This window comes from Strigops habroptila, chromosome 7 (assembly GCF_004027225.2).
Source record: "Strigops habroptila isolate Jane chromosome 7, bStrHab1.2.pri, whole genome shotgun sequence".
NCBI lineage: Eukaryota > Metazoa > Chordata > Aves > Psittaciformes > Psittacidae > Strigops > Strigops habroptila.
Genome location: NC_044283.2, coordinates 62,552,632 through 62,571,817, shown reverse-complemented (window position 1 = coordinate 62,571,817; position 19,186 = coordinate 62,552,632). Strand labels below are relative to the sequence as shown.

The 19,186-nt window shown below is 38.7% G+C and overlaps 1 protein-coding gene across 4 annotated transcripts in view; it reads left to right on the top strand.

Moving 5' to 3' along the window:
- The window catches only part of ARHGAP10 (Rho GTPase activating protein 10), a 158,800-nt gene that overhangs the window by 39,853 nt on the left and 99,761 nt on the right, over positions 1-19,186 (top strand). For all 4 annotated transcript variants that reach the window (XM_030491513.2, XM_030491512.2, XM_030491511.2 and 1 more), the window contains exons 2-5: positions 472-567; positions 663-724; positions 14,048-14,119; positions 17,358-17,459. In XM_030491513.2, coding sequence (XP_030347373.1) covers positions 472-567; positions 663-724; positions 14,048-14,119; positions 17,358-17,459 — 332 coding nt within the window. The remainder of the gene's footprint in view (positions 1-471; positions 568-662; positions 725-14,047; positions 14,120-17,357; positions 17,460-19,186) is intronic.

Genomic DNA, 19,186 nt, shown 5'->3' with positions numbered 1-19,186 from the left:
GTTTAGGTATGAATGTTTCACTAGCAGAGCTATATATGTATAGTACATAGAAAAGCCCAAGGTGTGTATTTTTGCTGATAAATATCCTAGTGAATTTAGGTTAGCAGAGTAAGGCGACTGGCACAGCTTATTCTGAGTGGTGGTGTACCTTAAAACTTCTGCAGTTACAAATCTCTTTGTGTGGCCTGTGCCCTAAACTGTGGTATGGAGAAGCGTAAGAATAGGTCTGATACTGTACACGTGATGGCACTTATTTCTGCTATACAGCCTTTTATAAAGAAATCTGTGGAACAGATTCCCAGATGAGATCAGAAGAACATTAGACAATACTGCTTTTCTTGTGATGTCCTTAGGCAGACCAGCGTTAAGAGTTTCTTGCAAATGTTGATTATTCTAGGGGTAGGGGGATCTTCCAGCCTTCTTAAAATGATTTCCTAACCTTCAATATGTGCTTTTTTTTTTTTCTTGCAGACCTTTCAGCAGCCCAGAGAAAATTTGCCCATTCTCTGAGAGACTTTAAATTCGAATTCATTGGTGATGCAGAGACAGATGATGAAAGATACATAGGTAGGTAAGAAGTGACTATAAATGGCTATATGTTGCCATGCCATCCTGCAACGTGATTAAACTAACTTTCTTTTTTTTCTGGTTTTGTGTTACAGATGCATCACTTCATGAGTTTTCAAACTTCTTAAAAAATCTGGAAGAGCAAAGAGAAATTTTGGTGAGTTGCAAGAAGAATTTTAAAAAGCTGTACATGTAGTAAAGAACAAGATGAAAGTTTTACAGTTACTTACCGCTTTATTAACCACCAAGATGTTGATATCAGTAACTTAACAGTGAAAGCTCTCATTGTGCAGCCTCTGATTCTGTAGTCCAGAGTTACAGGCAGCAGCTAGCTCTCATTAAAGAAGAAAGCTGTTATGGTAAGGACAGATAACTGAGTTGGTTTAAAATGGCAGTGCCCTGATCAGTTATGGCTGGGGTGAATTGGAAAATCATTGTAAGGTTGTTTACCTTTCATAGTACAAAAAACAAAATGAAAGATTTAATACTGCAACGGGACACCCAGGGTTGGGAAGTTGGCCAAATTTGGATCCAGGATCTGTGTGGCTGCAGCTTCAACACTTAGGTGATTTGGGATGCAGTCTGTTGGCTGGATGCAGTAGCAAACTTACCAACTTTTTTGTAGGTGAGCTTTCCGGTGGAGGGTTGTATTTGCAAACATTTAGTTGCTCTGTTGTGTAGAAGGGTGTGTTCTTCATTAACGTGCCTGTGATTGCCGCACATAAGTGGTGTACTGAAAGCTCTGCAATACACCTTATCTTGATTTCCTGAGTTGTCCAGGATGTGGGGTGTTTCTTTCTGGATGGTACCATGGTCCTCTCCAGTTGCATGCCTAGCTTTTAGAGTAGGGATTCATAGAGCAGATGATGCCTACCCAATTTTCTTCTGAGTGTGGTCATACCCTCCCTCTAGGAAACGCTCTTATATCTGCCTAGATAGCAGTTACGTTCCTCAGTATTTGCTGTGCGATTTTGTCTTCCTGGAAGTCAGTGACCATTTGGCATTCCTGAGAGGAAGTTGAGACTAATCTGTGTTCTGCACTCATCTCTGCCAGAAGCTGTGCCTGCAGTGTAGGAGTATGTAGATAAGTGAGAAAAGAACTTGTGAAGATTTTTTTTTCCAACACTTCTTTCTCTGGCAGTCCCAAGTCCAGTGATAGTCATGGAGTCATGGTTCCTTAAGTGTGCTGTGTTATGTCTTGGTATGTTGTTCTGATCTGGAACCACATTTGGGTCAGAATTAGGATCTGTGTGGTTACTTGCACATTCCCAAAGAATACTCTCTTTACACAGTAGAGACAATTTTTCAGTACCTTGAGTTGTTTTGCCAAGTTATAGGGATTTGCTCCAATATGTTTGAATGTTGCTTTTGTTTTTCGTAATTCTGAAGTTTAGTCTTTACTCTGCTTTTTCCTGCCATACATAGCTGTATTTTATTTTAATGAAGTTGCATACATCTAATTAGTGAAAGTCTTTGGGAAGTTTTACAATGAAAAATACTTTATAGCCTGTCACTTTTCCATACTATTTTTATACCAGTTTTTGGAGAGATGTCAGCTTCAGGACTTCAGAATTATGTGGCATGTTTCAGTGACTCTGTCAATACATCTTCAGCAGTGATAGTTTGCCAACCCAGCAGACAGTGCAAAATCCAGTGCTGTCTTGTCTAGTAAACCATTCTTCTGGCTGAATGCTACAAACCAGTATTATTTATTTTTTAGGATGATCATCTTACACAGAAGACATTATCATGCTAAAAGCTAATTAATATCAACTACTTGATAAGCAAAGGGTGAAATGCAGTATTTGTTAGACAGTGACTGATTAAATTGAGAGAGTATAAAATATGTGGGGCACATATGTAATTCCAAATAGAAACAGAGTATATTCTCTGAGTTACCAGATGCGTGGCCTTTTCATTGTATATGTAGTCTGCATAATTTATAGAGCGAGTTAATGTAACAGTGGCCATAAAACACGCATTGAGTTCTGAATGGGTGTTTTAACAGTGCCATGAGCTCTAGAGATACTCCCACGGATATTATTAGGGCATGCTGCACTCACAGATGTTTGGAATCAGATCAAGGAACCAAGCAGTTTCCATTAAGATGCAAAGTATATAGCAGGATTTTTTTTCAAAAGCATTCAGCCTTCTTTGTTAGGAGTGCTCTTTACTGAGAATTTTTCCCCTTATCGTTTTGAAGATGACCAGAAAGTTTCTGACTGCTCACTTCAGTTTCAGTGCAGAATTGCAGATAAGTTTCAGTCACATAAAGTAAAATTAAAGAAATTGATGAACAATTATACGACAATTTTAACTTCTAGATATTTGAGAAAAGGTTTGGTTTGTTTTTTTTCCAGAACCATATTGTAAATGAAACAAATTTGAAAGTAGTGTTTGTGGTGAATCCAGAGTCTGTAAAACTTTCTATTAGTGTTTACTATAAATTTACTTGTTTGGTTGCTGTTTGTCTGGTGAATATTAATTTGGTGGATATTTAATAATTTCACTTAGATGTTGGAGTCTTGCACATCATGGTTTTACTGTTTCTTCCATCTCCTTCAAAGGCTGCTGAAATTAAGTCCCAATTGTCAAAGGGTTTATTGCTTGTGAAAAGGGAATACAGCATTAATCCAAACATTCAACTGAAATTGTTATGGAGTGGCCAAGACAAAAACAGATTACATTTTTTCCATTGCACCATAGCTTGGTGACGTTCCCCAGGGCAGATAGGAAATAGGTCATTTTGTCCTTGAGAGTATTCTGGACACTATTTTTACATGTTAAGGATGAATGAAGTTGTAGGACTTGTATTCTGCTCCTTTGACATTACAAAAGTGTTGTGGAAGTGCAGGGATGAAAGGGAACTTCACAAGGCTAGTAGGAAAAGGTTGGGGATGAACAAGCACCAACATGGCAATGCTAAGATTCTGGTCCACTTACCTAGCCATTATCCTACTGGTCAAGGAGAGCCCAGGCTTCCCCCCCAGGTCCAGTTCTCCTGCCAGCAGAAGCAGGTTTGATTCTTGTGATAGACTCAGAACCACAGGCTTTGCTGGCTGCCCTCGTTTAAGCAATGGTGATGAGCAACATAGGGCTACTTGGTAGGTAGGTACTGATTGCCTGTGGTTGTTATCCCTTTCCTCCTTCTTCACCTTCCTTTTTACCACCTTCATACCTCCTTTCTTCCATACCAGTCTTCTCCCAAATAACCAGCCGATCCCTAATTAGTATTCCCCATTGATTCCAGTCTTGCTAAATCATAATCAAATCTGATAGCACTGGAACTGTTCCCTCAGTAATCTCAGCAGTGCTTGGCACTACTGGTGTGGTCACCCTGATGTGCTGGCTGTTAGTGCTTCCCCTCCATGGAGGCTGCTTCTGGAGTTCACCTGTTTCTCGCATAACTCTCCCTTAACCATGCTGGGAGTGCAGTCAGCCTTCATGGCACTGTAACTTTGAGCATCTCTCACAGTTATGGGCCGTGTCCAGCAATCATTTGCCTGCAGCCCTGTCAGAGGTGTGATATGTGACAATGTCAAGTATACTGAGATGATCCCTGACAAGTGCTGGTCTAACCTGTTCTTTCAAAAAGTTCCAAGAACAGGGATTTCTCCAGTTTTGCTCCAGTGTTTTGGGTTTTTTGTTTTTTGGTTTTTTTTTTTTTTCCACCTGAGATTCATCCTAAGTCTCATTTAGTGCAAGTTAACCGGGAACTTCTCTTCAGTAGTCGTGGAGTAAAACTGGTTGCTTTTTCTTCACAGTAGTACTTTCACTGTTACCCTTTCAAAGTAGTGCTTTACATCTGTGTTTTTACTTACTCAATTTAATCACACTGATTTTAGACCATCTCTCTTTTGTGTCACAACTACTTTTAACCCTGCTTTCTGAAAGCACTGACATGTTCTCTTGTATTTATGTCACTCACCATGTGTGTTAGTGTGGCAGAGTTATTGGTAAGCCACTCCATAAATTGCTACTAAAAATTGGATCATGCAAGAAATGGCTGTGGTTTCCTATATGATGCTTGAAATGTCCCCTTAGCTGGAAGGTTATTTTTCGGGGTAGTTTTGCAACCAGAATGTTGTTTTCTCATTCTTCCTGTGGTTTATTTGTGAAGACTAGGTTACTGCTTTTGTGAATGTCACGTGGGTCAGCGTTGAAGACTTTGTTGAGATCAGTTACTGTGCTGATACCAAAAAGGAAACTAGATACTGTTCTTAATAAATTTGAAGTAGCTTTTAACCCTCCGTAGTGGCACTTTTGAGTATCAGAGTTGCTGCGTCTGGTCTGTAACATTCTTAGTTCCTGCTTTCTCCTCCCTTTCTCACTTTTAAGTTGCTGCTGTGTTTGCTCTTCTACCATGCTCTGGGACCTCGCTGCCTCTCCCTTTAGTTTGCTTTGCTGAGTTCCTAAACTACTCTGAAGCAAAGCTGCTTCTGACTTGAATGCAAATAATTCTTTAGTAGTGTAATGTAGGAATACATCTAATTATTCTTAAGAAATCCTTAGTCTCCTTAACATCCAGGTTTTTTCTTGTTTTGTTAGATGGCTTGCTGTAATTAACTGTATTTTTTTTTTCCTTTGTGATGATTATTAAAATCTGCTGTTGCCTTACAGTCAATTGTTGGTTCGTTTTAACTCTCTTTCTAGTGAAGTAATGGTTTTATAGCTTCCTTCCTGCTTTCTGACATACATATGAAGAACCCCTTTTCTTTAGGGTTTTCTTTGTCTCTTGCCAAATAAAACATGTTTTTGCCTTAGTTTTCCTAACTTTGACCCTAAGTACTTGTGTATTTCCTTTCTACTCCATCACATTTCTCTTTATCTAGGGCTTCGGATACAGGTATATTCACCTTTCTATATTTCCTCTCATTTCCCAAGGCAATATAAACTCACTAGCTTACTTTGATATGGTCTCTTCTATTTCCTGCTACAGTTTTGGCACACTTTTACTCCTTTGGATATCTTCAGAAGATGCTGCATAGTTCTTTTTTGAACTTCCTCCCCTTTTTTTTCTTAATTTTCCAGAAAAGAAAGACTACTGTTCTTATGCCATAAGTATTTTTGCAGTCCTCACCTCTCAAAAATACTTTTGCATTCTTTGTCAGTTTAGCAGGTTGTCAGAATTAAATTCAAAATAGCATCTCTCTGAAAAGCAGAATTATTTCCAGAATATATTAGGAATATGTGAAACTCTATGGATTTTTAAAGAAATATGTTAGCGAAGTTACTATTTTATTCTTTCTTACTGTTCTTCCTCTTAAAAAAGAGGGAGAGAGGTTTCCCAGTTGTGGTTTCCCAAGTTCAAAGAAGTCGTTAAAGTTCAAAGGCATACACTCACAAGGCTAAAGATAGAATTTCAATAATCTGTGCAAATATGTACATAAGCTTATTTATATTTACTTACACTTACCTTTTACAATGAGGTATTTGAGTGCATGAGTGTTTATTTCACAGGTTAAGTGCTCACTTAACACATAATATTTATGAATAGCTTACTGTTACATTTTGTTCAGCGACTCTTTGTATTATCTTACACTAGTTACCCCTGCTGTGGAGATGGTGGTACTAATTTTTCCAAGCTTTTATTTGGTCCTCTGCACATGGATAATTAAAGATTCATAAATCTTAATCTATCTTCACAGTAATCTGAAGAAATCTGTGTGAAGGAGCAGTCAATTTACTCACTGATTTAGGGTTAAAAAAAATCGATGGTTTTGAATGTAAGATGCGTTCAAGATCTATTCAATGAGAGTTCAAGGCATTAGATAGTACTTTCTATGTTCAGATCCTTTTAAGTCTACTGACAGTACAGACTGCAAATACATCTGCCAAGACACTGGAAAAGACATAATTATTGAGCACTTCTGAAAAATTAGGCTGCCAACAGCATATTCAGCATCCCAGATGAAAAAATAGAGGCACAGAAATAGCATTTGGCTACCTTAATCGCATGACCTAAATCCCTTTCTTCCTTGTGCAAATTGTCCAATTTAATAAAACATTTTCCAGTTTTAGAAACAAGCAGAACAATTGCTGCTGTATATCTAATTTCCCAGCCTTCACTTTTACTCTGTGTGGCATAAGGCCAGATGGCAATCATATAATGGAACATGAATGCGGAATTAGGACTACTTAAGGCACATCTCTATGTTTTGGTGGTTCCTGACACTGAATGTTTGTTTGATTAATTTTTTAAATCTTATATACAGACTTTTGAAGTTGTTTTGTGAGTTACATATGACCTTGTGCACATTACTTTATAAATTAAAGATGACTGTTGTCTATACAATAGAAAAACTACAAAGTCAGTTCTGGGTGCATTCCTCCCACCTCTGAGTGAACATGGGTGAAAAGTTCTGTTACCACTAGCTTCCTCTTCCAGACAATGTTGTGGTCTCACATGCATCAGCATAACTCACCAGAGCATTTTCATTCTGCTATTTCATCAATGGGAAATGTTTGGAATTTGCATTGTAAAACTGTCACCAGTTTGGATTTTGCTGGTTGTTAATAACATCACTGTTTCTTGTGGCGGTCAGCGCCGGCAATAATTGAGCAGTTCATTCTTAACTGAACACTGAACCCCTTGTTCACTGTTGGATTTCTTTCCTTTAAGTGGCATCATTTTGCTCAGCAATGAGCTTTGCCATGCATGATGAAAATGGGCATTATGCTATTTGCTTTCCTGAGCAGCCTTTTTGCTTTGTTAGTATGTTTATATGACCACTGATTTCAAAGCATGGACTGGAAGTGCTTCTCAGCATGTATGGAGAACCAGACCGATGTTCCGTTGAGCCGCACTGTTCTGCTCTTCCGTAGTCGGTTTCCTAAGGGCGGGTCTGTCTTTGGAGGAGTTATCCACAGCTTTTCCCCACATCAGATAGGGAAAAGCTGATTTGTTGCTCTTTGTGAAACTCTGTCTCTCTTTCTTTCCCTGTTTGTTATGTTTATGGCTTTGTAGTATTTTTCTCTTTATAGTGTAATGTATTTCGTAAGAATAAACTTATTCAAAAGCCAAGACTATTAAATAGCTTTTAGTAAGTAATCTTTACTAAACCCCATTGTCTTAATTAAATAATCTTTTTCTAAAAAATGAAAGAATTTGTATTGCTTCCTTATGAAACTAATTTAATTTTTGAGGCCAGCAGTTCAATGGCAAGTGAATCAATGCAAACAAAGCAGAGCACAGCATAGCAGCTAGGTCATAGGAGGAATTTTTAGCTGTCTGTCCTTTAGACCAGCAATAAAATTCCGCTGAACGGGAAATGACCTTTGACTAGAAGCGAGGGACTTGGGTCTTCTGCTATTATATTCTCTGTAAGTCAAGGCTGCTGCTTTTAAAAGAGCTAGAAAGTGTGGACGGAGCACAGGGGAGTGCCTGTAGTGTGGCTTGTGGGGCAGTGGACCAGTGGTCTAGGAAGTTCCCCTGGAACAATTTGAGGAAGTTGTCATCATCTTACTAAACCCTGGGGACAGTTTTCTGGAACACTTAAGAGGAAGGCAATTTGTTTTGTTATGTGTGCCTCCTGGCATCTCGGAAATGTACTAAATATGTTGCCTCCAAGACAGAGTGATCTATCCACCTGACTCTTGTTACAGCATAGCTTCCTACGCAGCAGATGAATCCAGAGGAATGGACATCACTTTTTTTAATAGCTTCTGCACACATGCATACCTAAGTATTAATGTGCAATGAGACTCCCCCTAAAATTCCATTAGTCTGTAACACCCATGTCTGTAGTCCCAATGTGTGGCTGAGGGCGTTTCATCATTTAAGATTGTATAGCTACAGGGAGAGCTCAACAGCAGTGAGAAAATCCAGACACTTACAAGAAGATAACTTGCATTTAAAAACAAAGGCATTTTGGGTGTGGGTTGCACTGACTGCAATCAGTGCTCCAGTTAAATCAAGCCAGTGTTGAGAAGTGGTTAGAGATACACCTCTCTCTCTGCAGGGCATGCTGGCAGGAGAGTTGCCTGTGCAACTCACTGGAAGCACATCCCTGTAACTGTTGTTCTCAGACAGAGAACAGGAGAACAGGAAAAGAAAGAGGTTGAGGTTTCACAAGTAACATCTGATGTCCTCAAGTAGTGGAACTGTATCTGCAAAGTTACGTAATACGGGGTTTGAGGCATAGATCTTAATGCTTTGAGAAATATCAGTAACAAATCACTATGTGAAGCAGGAAAGCTTTTAGGAAAAAAACCAGTTTTTATGTGTTTCCCTCTCCCCCAACATTAGAGGTATCAGAATCAGCTTTATTAGGCTGAATGTTGCAATTTCTCGGGCAAAACACAACACCTGTATCCTCTGGAAGCTGAAGTGCAGCTGTAAGTGGTACATTTCCTTATTAGAAAGTAAATTTATTTGGCAGCAGTGTTAACTACTTTGCTATTGAATCACTGCTAGGTATGTCTTCCTTTCCACGTTCTCAGTTGCACTCAGTAGGGCAAAACTTCCTTCCCGGGTCAAGTTTCATTGACACTTGTTCAGTTTCATGAGCTCTGCCCTCCTGACTGGCAGCCTCCCTCTATGCTTTGTTGAGGGGAGAAACAATCCTGCTCCTGTCTACAAATAAATCTTTACAGTTGGTGCACTGGGAAACTTAAACCCCTCTTTTCTGTTTGGCATCTCATCTGCATTCCAGTTTCTGGGGTGAGAATTGGGAACTTGGCACTCCAGTGTTGCTTTGCAGGCTGCAGCAAGGCGTATGTTCATGGCTTCTTTTCTTTCTTAGTAAACCTGCCTTGTATGGGAGAATGCTTAGATTCAGAATGGAGCAGAGTCAGTGTACATATTTACCTCACCCCCAGAGTTGTTGATGAGCAATGTCTGATTTCCAGTTCTTCCAGTACAGGCTGAGGTCTAAGGCCATTTTTAGGATGAAAGCTGGGAGGCCACTGTTGCATTTGTCTAATAAGCAAAACAAATTTTGATGAACTTAGGTTGGTCTAGCCTTTGTAGCCACAGGGCTTGGACTGAGCTTCTGGACAGCTTTTGTGGGTTGGATACTCCCTTTACAGCCCACAGAAGCAGCCTTCCTCCTCTGCAAGACAGGCCTGGTTGTACCTGCAAGAAGAGCAGGAACTTAGAGACTGCTCCTGCTTGCTGCAGGAAGCTGAGAAAGCATGAGGAACATGGAATGCTGGTGGCTGATGCTGTCTGTCGGGTTACAGTGCTAAGGAGGAGGTGTTCAGGGAAGCAGTTTCTCCCTAAGCAGCTATAGTCCCACCTTCTCTGAGAAGGGAAGAAGTGACAGACTAAATGGAGTCACTTTGTGGACTGGCACTGACTGGTAAGCTACTTGTTGGGTCTTGTTGACTTGACTGATGAAGTAGGAAACAGCTGTGAATGTGCTTGCTAATGGATTTAGTCTGTGCCTTTGTGGGCTGCTCTCAGAAATGTTGGTTTGGGCCCTTTAATCTAGGGCCTGTTGCTTATTTCTTTCGAAGAATATGGAGCTGGAAAAGTCAGGATTTATCACCATTCTGTACAACTTCTCTGCCTGAGCAGGTGCAGTTGTATAAAGGCATCTGAAATTAGGAGTGCACAAAGCTGAAAGGCTGCTTTAAGATGTTGGAAATGTTGGATACAGTGATTTTCTGAGGCGATGATAGCAACGATGATTTTATTGCTGCTATTGCCACGTTTATGTTCAGGTTAAGTTCTTTGACCTTTTCATGGGTGTATGGCGTAGCATACACAGTTTCAGATTGTCTGCCTGAGGCATGTGTGCACATTGGGTTAAACATTTCTTAAAGCATTCCTGAGACTTTGACATTTGTAAAGCTGGTTAAGATACGGTTACCTGAGACGTGGCCTCTTCGTATTGATTCACTTATGACTTGTGCTTGCCATAGTTTGCCTGCCAGATTTTAAAATGGAATATTTATTCCTTTCGGGTAGGTTTGGATAGATCAGAGGTAGAAAAAAAGGAAAGGAATTTTTTTGTGCCCTTTAAATAGTATATTCCTGTCGTTATAATCTGCCAGGATTAGAGGAGTAGAGGGATGAAATTTAAGAGTCAAGACAGAATTTGAAAGAACATGTAATTTTAGATTAATGAATATTTAACTTAAATGTCTAATGTAAACTTTCCAAGAAAGCTTTTAACATGGTCCTAGCTCTTAAGGAAGGTAGAATTGATAATGAGAAATATATTCAAGTGATTCTTAGCTTATTTCCTTACGCTGGGAGAATTTTACTTTTTTTTCCTAGTGATCTGAAGATTAGTAGGAGAGATAAAAAATGTCATTTTGAGTTCCCAAGTTATAAATAAATGAAGTGAACAATGAGCAGCAGTGCAAGTAATGTTTTTGTTCTATAAATAAGTAAGCATCATTTTGTAGCTTATCATGCCGAGCACTGGAATCTAAGTACTGGAGAGCAGGGTAAATGCCTCTCTATTTAATCTAGTATTGTGCATATTTTAATTATGAACTTTGTTTTTATTTCTGCCAGTCAGAACAGCAGCTCTGTAATCCATTGTTAAATTTACCAGTCAAGTCTTGATCGACAGTTTCCGTTTATGCACACCAACTTGCATGCTCATTTCAGTAAGGAGGAAATAGTCCTCTCTTATTTCTATATCTGTGCCTGGTATGAAGCTCCAAGAGAACGACCAAAGGTCTACAAAATCCCACTTCACCAAGAAACACTCAGGAGCCCTGTTGTTTAACCCAGACACAGAAAGGTTGCAAGTCATAAATACCTGTATCGCAGGCAAAATTCTGTTGGAGAGGCATCTGTTAACAAAAGTTTAAGTTAAGCAAAAAGAGAAATGTCTTTTTTCTGGAAGGAGGGGAGGCTTGGTTTTCATTTAATGATAAAAGTTACTGGCAGCAGTGGAATCTGTTTGTTGGCAGTCGCTGAGGGAATGTCCCATTTTGATTTAAAGATTATTTTCTGCTTCAAACAAATTCCTCTAATGGTTCCTGTGGTTAATGCTGCACAGGAGTCTAACAGACCAAGTGATTTGCAGCCAGCCCTGCTGGTTTATTAACCACAGCCTTTTTTGCCCCCCCCCCCTTTTTTTTTTCCTCTCCTTCTCTTTCTGTTACATGAAGGTGCTGTGTTTTTCTTTGACTCTGACTTCATGGTCAGCATACATTCACTGCCTGTTGACCTTTTGTTTCACTTTTTTGTGTTAATGTTCAAACAACTAATAAGCAACTTGTTAGATATTTATTTTTTGCCTTCTGATCGTTTAAGTGCTCAGTTTCTACCTTTAAATGCTTTTAAATGGTTCCACTAACCATGGTGCTCTTACCTCCTGGCAGCTACTGTCGTCCTCTCTGAGTTGTACTCTGAGGAGGCCTCATGGCTTTCTCCTCACTTTGTCATTATAGAGAAAACTATTTAAACCTCTTAAAGTTTCCCAACACAGAAGGATTATTCTGTCATTTCCACAAGCAGTTCTCCAGTCTGACTTACGAGAATCCTTGAGGTCAGTCCTCAGGCGCTTCTGCAGTGTCCAGGAAACCGCTTCTGGTGTTTGATCCAATTATAAATCCAAATTATTGTTTCCTTTCAGCTCCTAAGAATTTCCAGGAAAGTTTTCTGAGCGTGACAAAATTTGAAAAACCTGAATATCCCCAAAACTGCCCTGGAGACTCCTGGGAGCTGCTCTGATAGTTAGGATATATGTGCCCAGGTTGCCAGGTGGGCCACCTCCTTCCTAGAACAGCTTGGCTCCTGTTTGGGGTGCTTGGCTGCCCTGGCTCTCTGCTGTTGGGAGCGGATGCAGCTCAGGGAATGAATGGCTCTCCAGCCACCAAAAGTATTCCTACAGTCTTGGGATGAAATCTTCAGAATATCCCTTTGCTGGGCTGGAGGTGTGACAGAAGTTACTCTGTTGTCCTTCTCCCATCCTCCAGCTCAACGCAAGGCTCTCCTGTGTTATGGTTAGCTTGGTGCTGCTGTACGCTTTAGAAAGTTTAGAAAGAAACAGGTTTGCTGGTTTTGTTTTTGGTTTTTTTGCTCCCACCAAGGGTGCACTGAAGGGCTCTTGAAGTGTTTGTTGATAAAATCAGGATGTAGAAAGAAAAAGTTTGGGCCACAGGAACAAGCGCTCTGAAGTTAGGAAGTATCTGTTACATGGATGACTGTGCAACATGCAGTTTGGCCCAGACTTGCCCGATATTTGGGTTTTGAGTTAGCTACATAGGTTAGCGTGCTGCCGTGGCTGTTTTAAACTCTGAGTTGCTCTGGTTACAGTGAATTGGCAGGATGACTCTGGCAGGATGACTCCCACTGTAATCCCTGCATGGCTCCGGGGATGGGTGGGAGCCCACAGTGCTGTTCAGATTTGTGTTGTGCCAGATCTCTGATACATCCCACTTGTGTTTTATGATAAAAGCTTTTCAGAAGTGTTCCAGAAGGCTGGTTTAAGCCTGTATTGTTTTATATGAAACTTTTCACATTTGGGGTGGGGGGGTGAAATTAAGAGAGAAAGCCTTTTGTTGTATCTAGGATGGGCTTCCAGGGAGCTCTGCCTGGACTCCTGGCAGCTCAACCCTGTGGCTGTGTTAGGTCTAGTCCTGGGCATGATTTACTGTGTGGGCCTGCCTTAGGACTGAGACCAAAAGGATCCCACCTGTTCCTCTGCACCTCCAACACTCTTGCCATCTTTTCTGTGCTGCTGTTGCATTCAAGAAGTTCCAACTTCTGCTGAAATTTCAAACATTTTTAAGTATTAAGTCTTGTTTGCACCAAACCCAAACCCACTCCATCTGCAGTGAAATTTCATGTGATCTAGAGAATCTGTTTTCTGGCCACATCTAATAAGCTACAGTTTTTTACTTATGCGAACATATTATGTCATTTTTCTTTCTCTTTAGTATGGCTATCAGGCTGTTTATCGTAAGTGCACTGGTGGATGCCCACTCAGTCAGCTAAACTTCTTGTTTCTTGACTTTACATCTCTTGATTTTATAACTTTGATCAAGTTAAGGTTTTCTTAAAATGCTTAAATGTAAATATTTTGAAATACCTATATATCAAAGCCTAATAGCTTTAACTGTGTGTTGAAAGATTATTATCTGCCACTCTGTAGTCTATTCTGCAGTTGTTTGTAGTATTTCTTGTTGCAGAAATGGCTGTGTTCCCAGATGAAAAACATTTGTCCCATGTCTCATTTTGGTGTTTGGTCATTCGGAATGTCTGCATAAGTAAAGACGACTGCACAAGTAAAGCAGTTGCAGTTTGGCTGAAATTTCTGCATTTGTTTTACAGTTAATTTTCCTGAGAGTGGATTGAAATAAGAGATAGAAATTTGGAAAGCTTGAATGAGCTCAGAGATGTGATTTTTTTATTTGTTTTTTTTTTTTGAGTTAGGACTCCTGACTTGCATGTTTCTCCTTTATTTTACCCCAGAGCTTGCTTGCTGTCTTCTTTTTATTGCTGCTGCTAAAGTGACTCATCAGTCTAGGTACAGAAACCTAACCCATGCTTTTTTTGTTTTTTTTTCTTTAGGCACTCAGTGTTACTGAAACTCTGATCAAACCTTTGGAAAGATTTAGGAAAGAGCAGCTAGGAGCTGTAAAGGTTTGTCTTGCCTTGCCCTTATGATGTTTAACTTCTCTACTTGGATTACATTGCAGTAATGACATGTAATTGGCAGAGAGATACTGTTGTTTATATTTCATGTATTCACACTTCCCCCCACACACACACTTTGAGAACTTGCTTCAGAAACAAATGGAAAGTATGTTTCAAGAAGAGAAGAATGTGTCGTCCTATTTTCCAATCCCCCTTATCTCTTGTATCTGGAACAGGAGCAATCCTGCTGATAGCCTGCCCCCTTTCTTGATGGTAACCCTGTTCTGCTTTGTATCTACTTGCAGTTGCACAATCAAAGGCTGAAAAATATTAATTACCCAAAGGAGCTTGCTCATTCTTATTCTTTTAACCATATTTTTGCAACCTGCAAAGTGAAAGTTGCCATTATTTTATTGCTTTGAATTACCTCTGTATGAGTGGGGGAAAAAATAGGGATGGAGAGGCTAAAGACAAGATCCATTTAAAGTTGATTTTTTCTTTTTTGTTGAAAGCGTTAAGTATTGTTTTTTAAGATTGTCACTATGTTGTGTATATTAAAAAAGAAAAGGGGGGGCAAAGTAAACTTCGTGTATTAAATGCACGCTAGCATTGGATAAAAGTAACAGGGACAAATCTGACCTCTTCCTACCTTCCTTCTTCCAGCATGAAACTTAAATGTTTATTAAAAAAAAAAAGGGAGGGAGAGAGGAAAGAATATTTAATGCAGTTTTCTGTTGCAAAACTCAGTTCATGCATTGTTAAACTACCGCTCTGCAGATGTTTTGTTTCACAATTCTGTGACTTCATCAGCACTGATATTTGATAGTCAAGATGATGTTTCCGTTATGAGAGCGCTATACATTCTAACTTGAGCAGGAATGATTAACATGTTCTGAATATGATTTCAGTGTTCAGGAATGGAAAATGCTCTGTTGATCGTAAATTATTACAGCTTTGTGTAGTTTTATGGACTTCTGAGTATATCAGATGGCCCAACCAACATACAGTAAGAACATGGTCTGTAATATAGGGATTCTTCCAAAGGAAAAGAGAATTCATTCTAAATGTAGCCTATTGTCATAAAAGCAGCGGTAATGAATGGATTGTTTCAACAGTAGTTTTGGTGTTAAAGAACATTGCTGGTTTTGGAGTGAGAACTCCTAATACTTTAAATTACCTCATTATGTTCACTCATTTCCTGGTCAGGATTCTCTCCCTGATGTTTTTAACATGGCAAGTTACATTCACACAGTCTACATCTCGCATTTTATTTGGATGAATGTTTCTCCCCTTGTGTCCCTACATACTGTTTTTGTGAAGTTGAAGCTCCTATTTTTGATTTAGCCATTTTTTCTGTTTTTTGGACAGAATTCTCAGTGACCTTAAAATAGAAGAGTCTTGCATGACTGTGTGACATTTAAATAAAAATCCTCGAAATAAATATTTAACTCTTGGAATATTCATAACTACATGCTTATGGAATATAATCCAAGTACTGACACTGGAAATATAATACCACTTAGCTCTGGAAACCAAGTTATGGCATGTAGTAGTGAAATATATCTGGAACAATATGTAGTATTTGCATTAGGAAAAATTTACACTCTACCATTACAAAGTGAAAGTTGAATCTGCTGCCTCAGATTTTCTGCATTTTGCATCGCCTGCTGATGAAATGGTTTGAGTTAGGCTTAAGAGGAAAAAGAAAAGAAAAAGAGTTTGCTCAGTAGTGCTGGAAGCTGAGACCCTTATTGAATTACCCCTTAGTAAAAGGTGCTGTGCTCTAATCTCAAACTACATGTGTGAAGTTTCTGGCTTTTCCTATGTAGAAGTCTATAGTGCTTTTGTTGTTTCTTTTTCACTTTACCTGGCAGCACTCAAACACTGACCAGATCAACAGAAATGTTGCTAATATAAACACAGATCACCACCCCCCCATTCTTCCTGATTTCCCATATGCTAATATGTTAACTCTAATCACACTAAACCCATATGCATATCTTAATGTTTCTGGGTTGGTAAGGAATAATGTGGCTGCTTTTTTAAAGGAAGTTCTTAGACTCAGAATGGAGAAAACCCCAGCATTTTTGGTAAAAGCCCTTGCTGAGAAGCAATCCTGAACAGCTTAGATCCTCTTCAATAGAATGCCATCTGCAGCATCCAGTTGTTCAGAGAACAAAAATGTGTGTCACAGTATTGAAAATGAAAGGTTAAGAGAAAAATGAGAGAAAGTCTATCTGTAGAGTCTAACCAGCATGGTGGGTAGAATACGGTTAAATGAAACACCAAATTGATGGATGATGGAAAACGTTTTAATTGAACTGGTATCTTTCTGAGGAGTAAATTTGTCACTTCTTGAATATGTAATTAAATACTTGATTTTATTCATTATAGGTTGTTTTCAACTGCAATTAGTTATATTAAAAATAGCTTCAAAACTGGTTGGTTGATTTCATCAATACTAATTTCTGTCTTACCCCGCAGTCAGGAAACTAGAACTGAGGAAATGAAAGGGTTGCTTTACAATCGCTTCTCCTAAATTAGAACCAAGAACTCAGATTTCCTAGAAGCATTTAATGGCTGTCCCTCTTCCAGTACATTGCTTTTAATGGTCAGAGAAATGGTTTTGCACATGCAAATGATACTCATATGGGTCTGTGAGAGTTTCTCTTTTACTAGCATGATTTTATGTTTTATGGAGATTTTTCTGTACTTTAAAAAGTGTGTTGATTGTTTTTTTTTCATGGGTGCAAGTAACAGTCTGGTAGAAGCAGGAATTCAACACAGAGGTCTTTGTACGGCTTTAAAAATCAAGAAATCCTATGGAATATGGAGCTGTATTTGCTTTGGGTTTTGAACTGTGGAACTGTTGGAATTTTTTCGCTGGAAAGTTCTTTTTATTCAGTGAAACTGATATTTCCCTTCAAGTCCTCTATTGAAAAACAAGATGATGTGGATGATCCCTGAAAACATAGACAAAAATGCAATAAATCAAGAAGAGGTGGTTTTCTGGGGCTTTTTTAACTTAGAAGATGTAAGCATTTGTGTGATAATCTCCACTGTAATGGTGCAATGAGATTTTCATTTCAAGTTAGCCTTTAAATGAATTTGAGAAATGAGTTGGAAACATACTTTTAGTTTAGGAGCTGTGACAATTTGTTTCTCTTTGTTTCCGATTAAGTAGAATTTTAGAAGAAGAAAGGAAGAGGCTTTTCTTAAATTGTTGCTTTGTTTCTGTGTCTAGGAGGAAAAGAAGAAGTTTGATAAAGAGACAGAGAAGAACTACAGTTTATTAGAAAAGCATTTGAATTTATCAGCAAAGAAGAAAGAGCTACAATTACAAGAGGTATTGTTGTCTTTCTTTTTTTATGCAAGCCTAAAGGCTTTTGAATAAGTAAATATATTTTATGCAAATGTGAAACCAGTATTTGTAGTGGTAAAAGAAAAATATCTGTCATCTGGAAAGGTTGGTATTTGCTAAACTTATTGGTGTACCCTTACCATTTTCTGAATCCACTGCTTGGTATGGGTATGAAGCACTGAAGATCATGTTCTGTTTTTTACACAGTTAATAATAAAGTGCAAGTATATTATGAAAAACTCTATTTCTTATGCGGCTTTACCGTATTATGTGATTCACATTGCATTGTATGTATTAACTAAGTGTCCTGTGCTAATGCTTTATGCAAAGTTTAGCAAGACTTGAATTCTGGAAGGAACTGGTTTTGTGCTTTTTCTTATGTTTTGAAGATCTATTTTTTTCAAGTAATGCTACAAAAAAGTTTGTTGGCAATTTGTAACTTAAAACCAGAGCTGTTTTGCTTGGCATTCCTTCTGTCCCTGTGGGTTTATTATCATCATCCTTATTTGTAATAGGTTTTATTTCAGGAGCAACAGCAAATAGTATGCGAGAAGATAGCAGAAAAAAATCTTCCAGAAACTTGCTGTAAGCAGGATTTTTTCCCAGAGAAATGTAATTATATCAGAATTATTAATGCTCAGTCTATTAATACCTTGTATCATCAAACACTTAATGTTTTCCTCCGAGATAACTCTTCTCTCTCCCCTCTAACCCACCATAAATAATCTATGCCATTTCTTGTTAAAAATGGTTAATGTAACTGGCAAGTTAGCTGGTAGCTTAAGAACTCTGATTGTTCTTGAGTTTCATTAGAGTGTTATTTCTCCATACTATATTTGCAGCATAGGCCTTCATAAGCATAAAGAAGTTTGTTTTGGTCAGCTGAGCTGTCTTGGTGAAGTTAACAAGCATTTCTCATGTGTCAGGACCTGTACTTTAATCAAATTGGTCAGCTGCCAAAGAACCTGATGCAGGAAAAATGAAAAAGTATTAATTATGACCTTTGACTTGATGATATCAAGAACCATATTTCAAAGCCTGAAATGAGACCTAACCTCAATGGAAAAAGACAAAATGCTTGCAAGAAGCATTTTGAAGCTGTATCAAGTGTACTCTGAAGTGTTAAAGCATTTGTGAAGACTAGAACGAGCAAATAGGTTTGTTTAAAATGTCCTTCGAAGCTTCATGAACAAAAATTCTGAAATTCTTCAGTCAGGCTCTTTCATTTGTGCATCTGATTTTGGAGTATAATTGTGTAAGCAATTTAAAAAAAAAAAAAAGGACTTGCAGCGTGTTGTCAGAGTGCTAAATAGGAAAAGCTTTCTTGCACAAGTTTAGAAAATAGGTGTATATAATTGCGTGGGAGCTTCCTAATTTAGTATTGTAGATGGCTAGTTCCGTCAGTTCCTGACTGTCAGTTTCCTGGAGTAAATAAAGGATGCAGGTATAAATTTGACAAAAATTTGGTGAAAAACATGCCATGTTGTGGCGTGTGTCTTACATTAACATATCCTTTGACTTAGTGGAGGAATATTCCTGAAATTTCACTGAGGCACAGCGTGTGTCTTATTTCTGTATTTCTTTGGCAGTACTCTTGGGAATTAAGAGGAATTAATAGAATGGCTGTGTTGGGTATTGTATTCTGGGGGGGGGGGGGGGCAACCAAAACAAAAACAACCAAAAAGAGAGCTAGAAACAAGCTTATGTGGGGC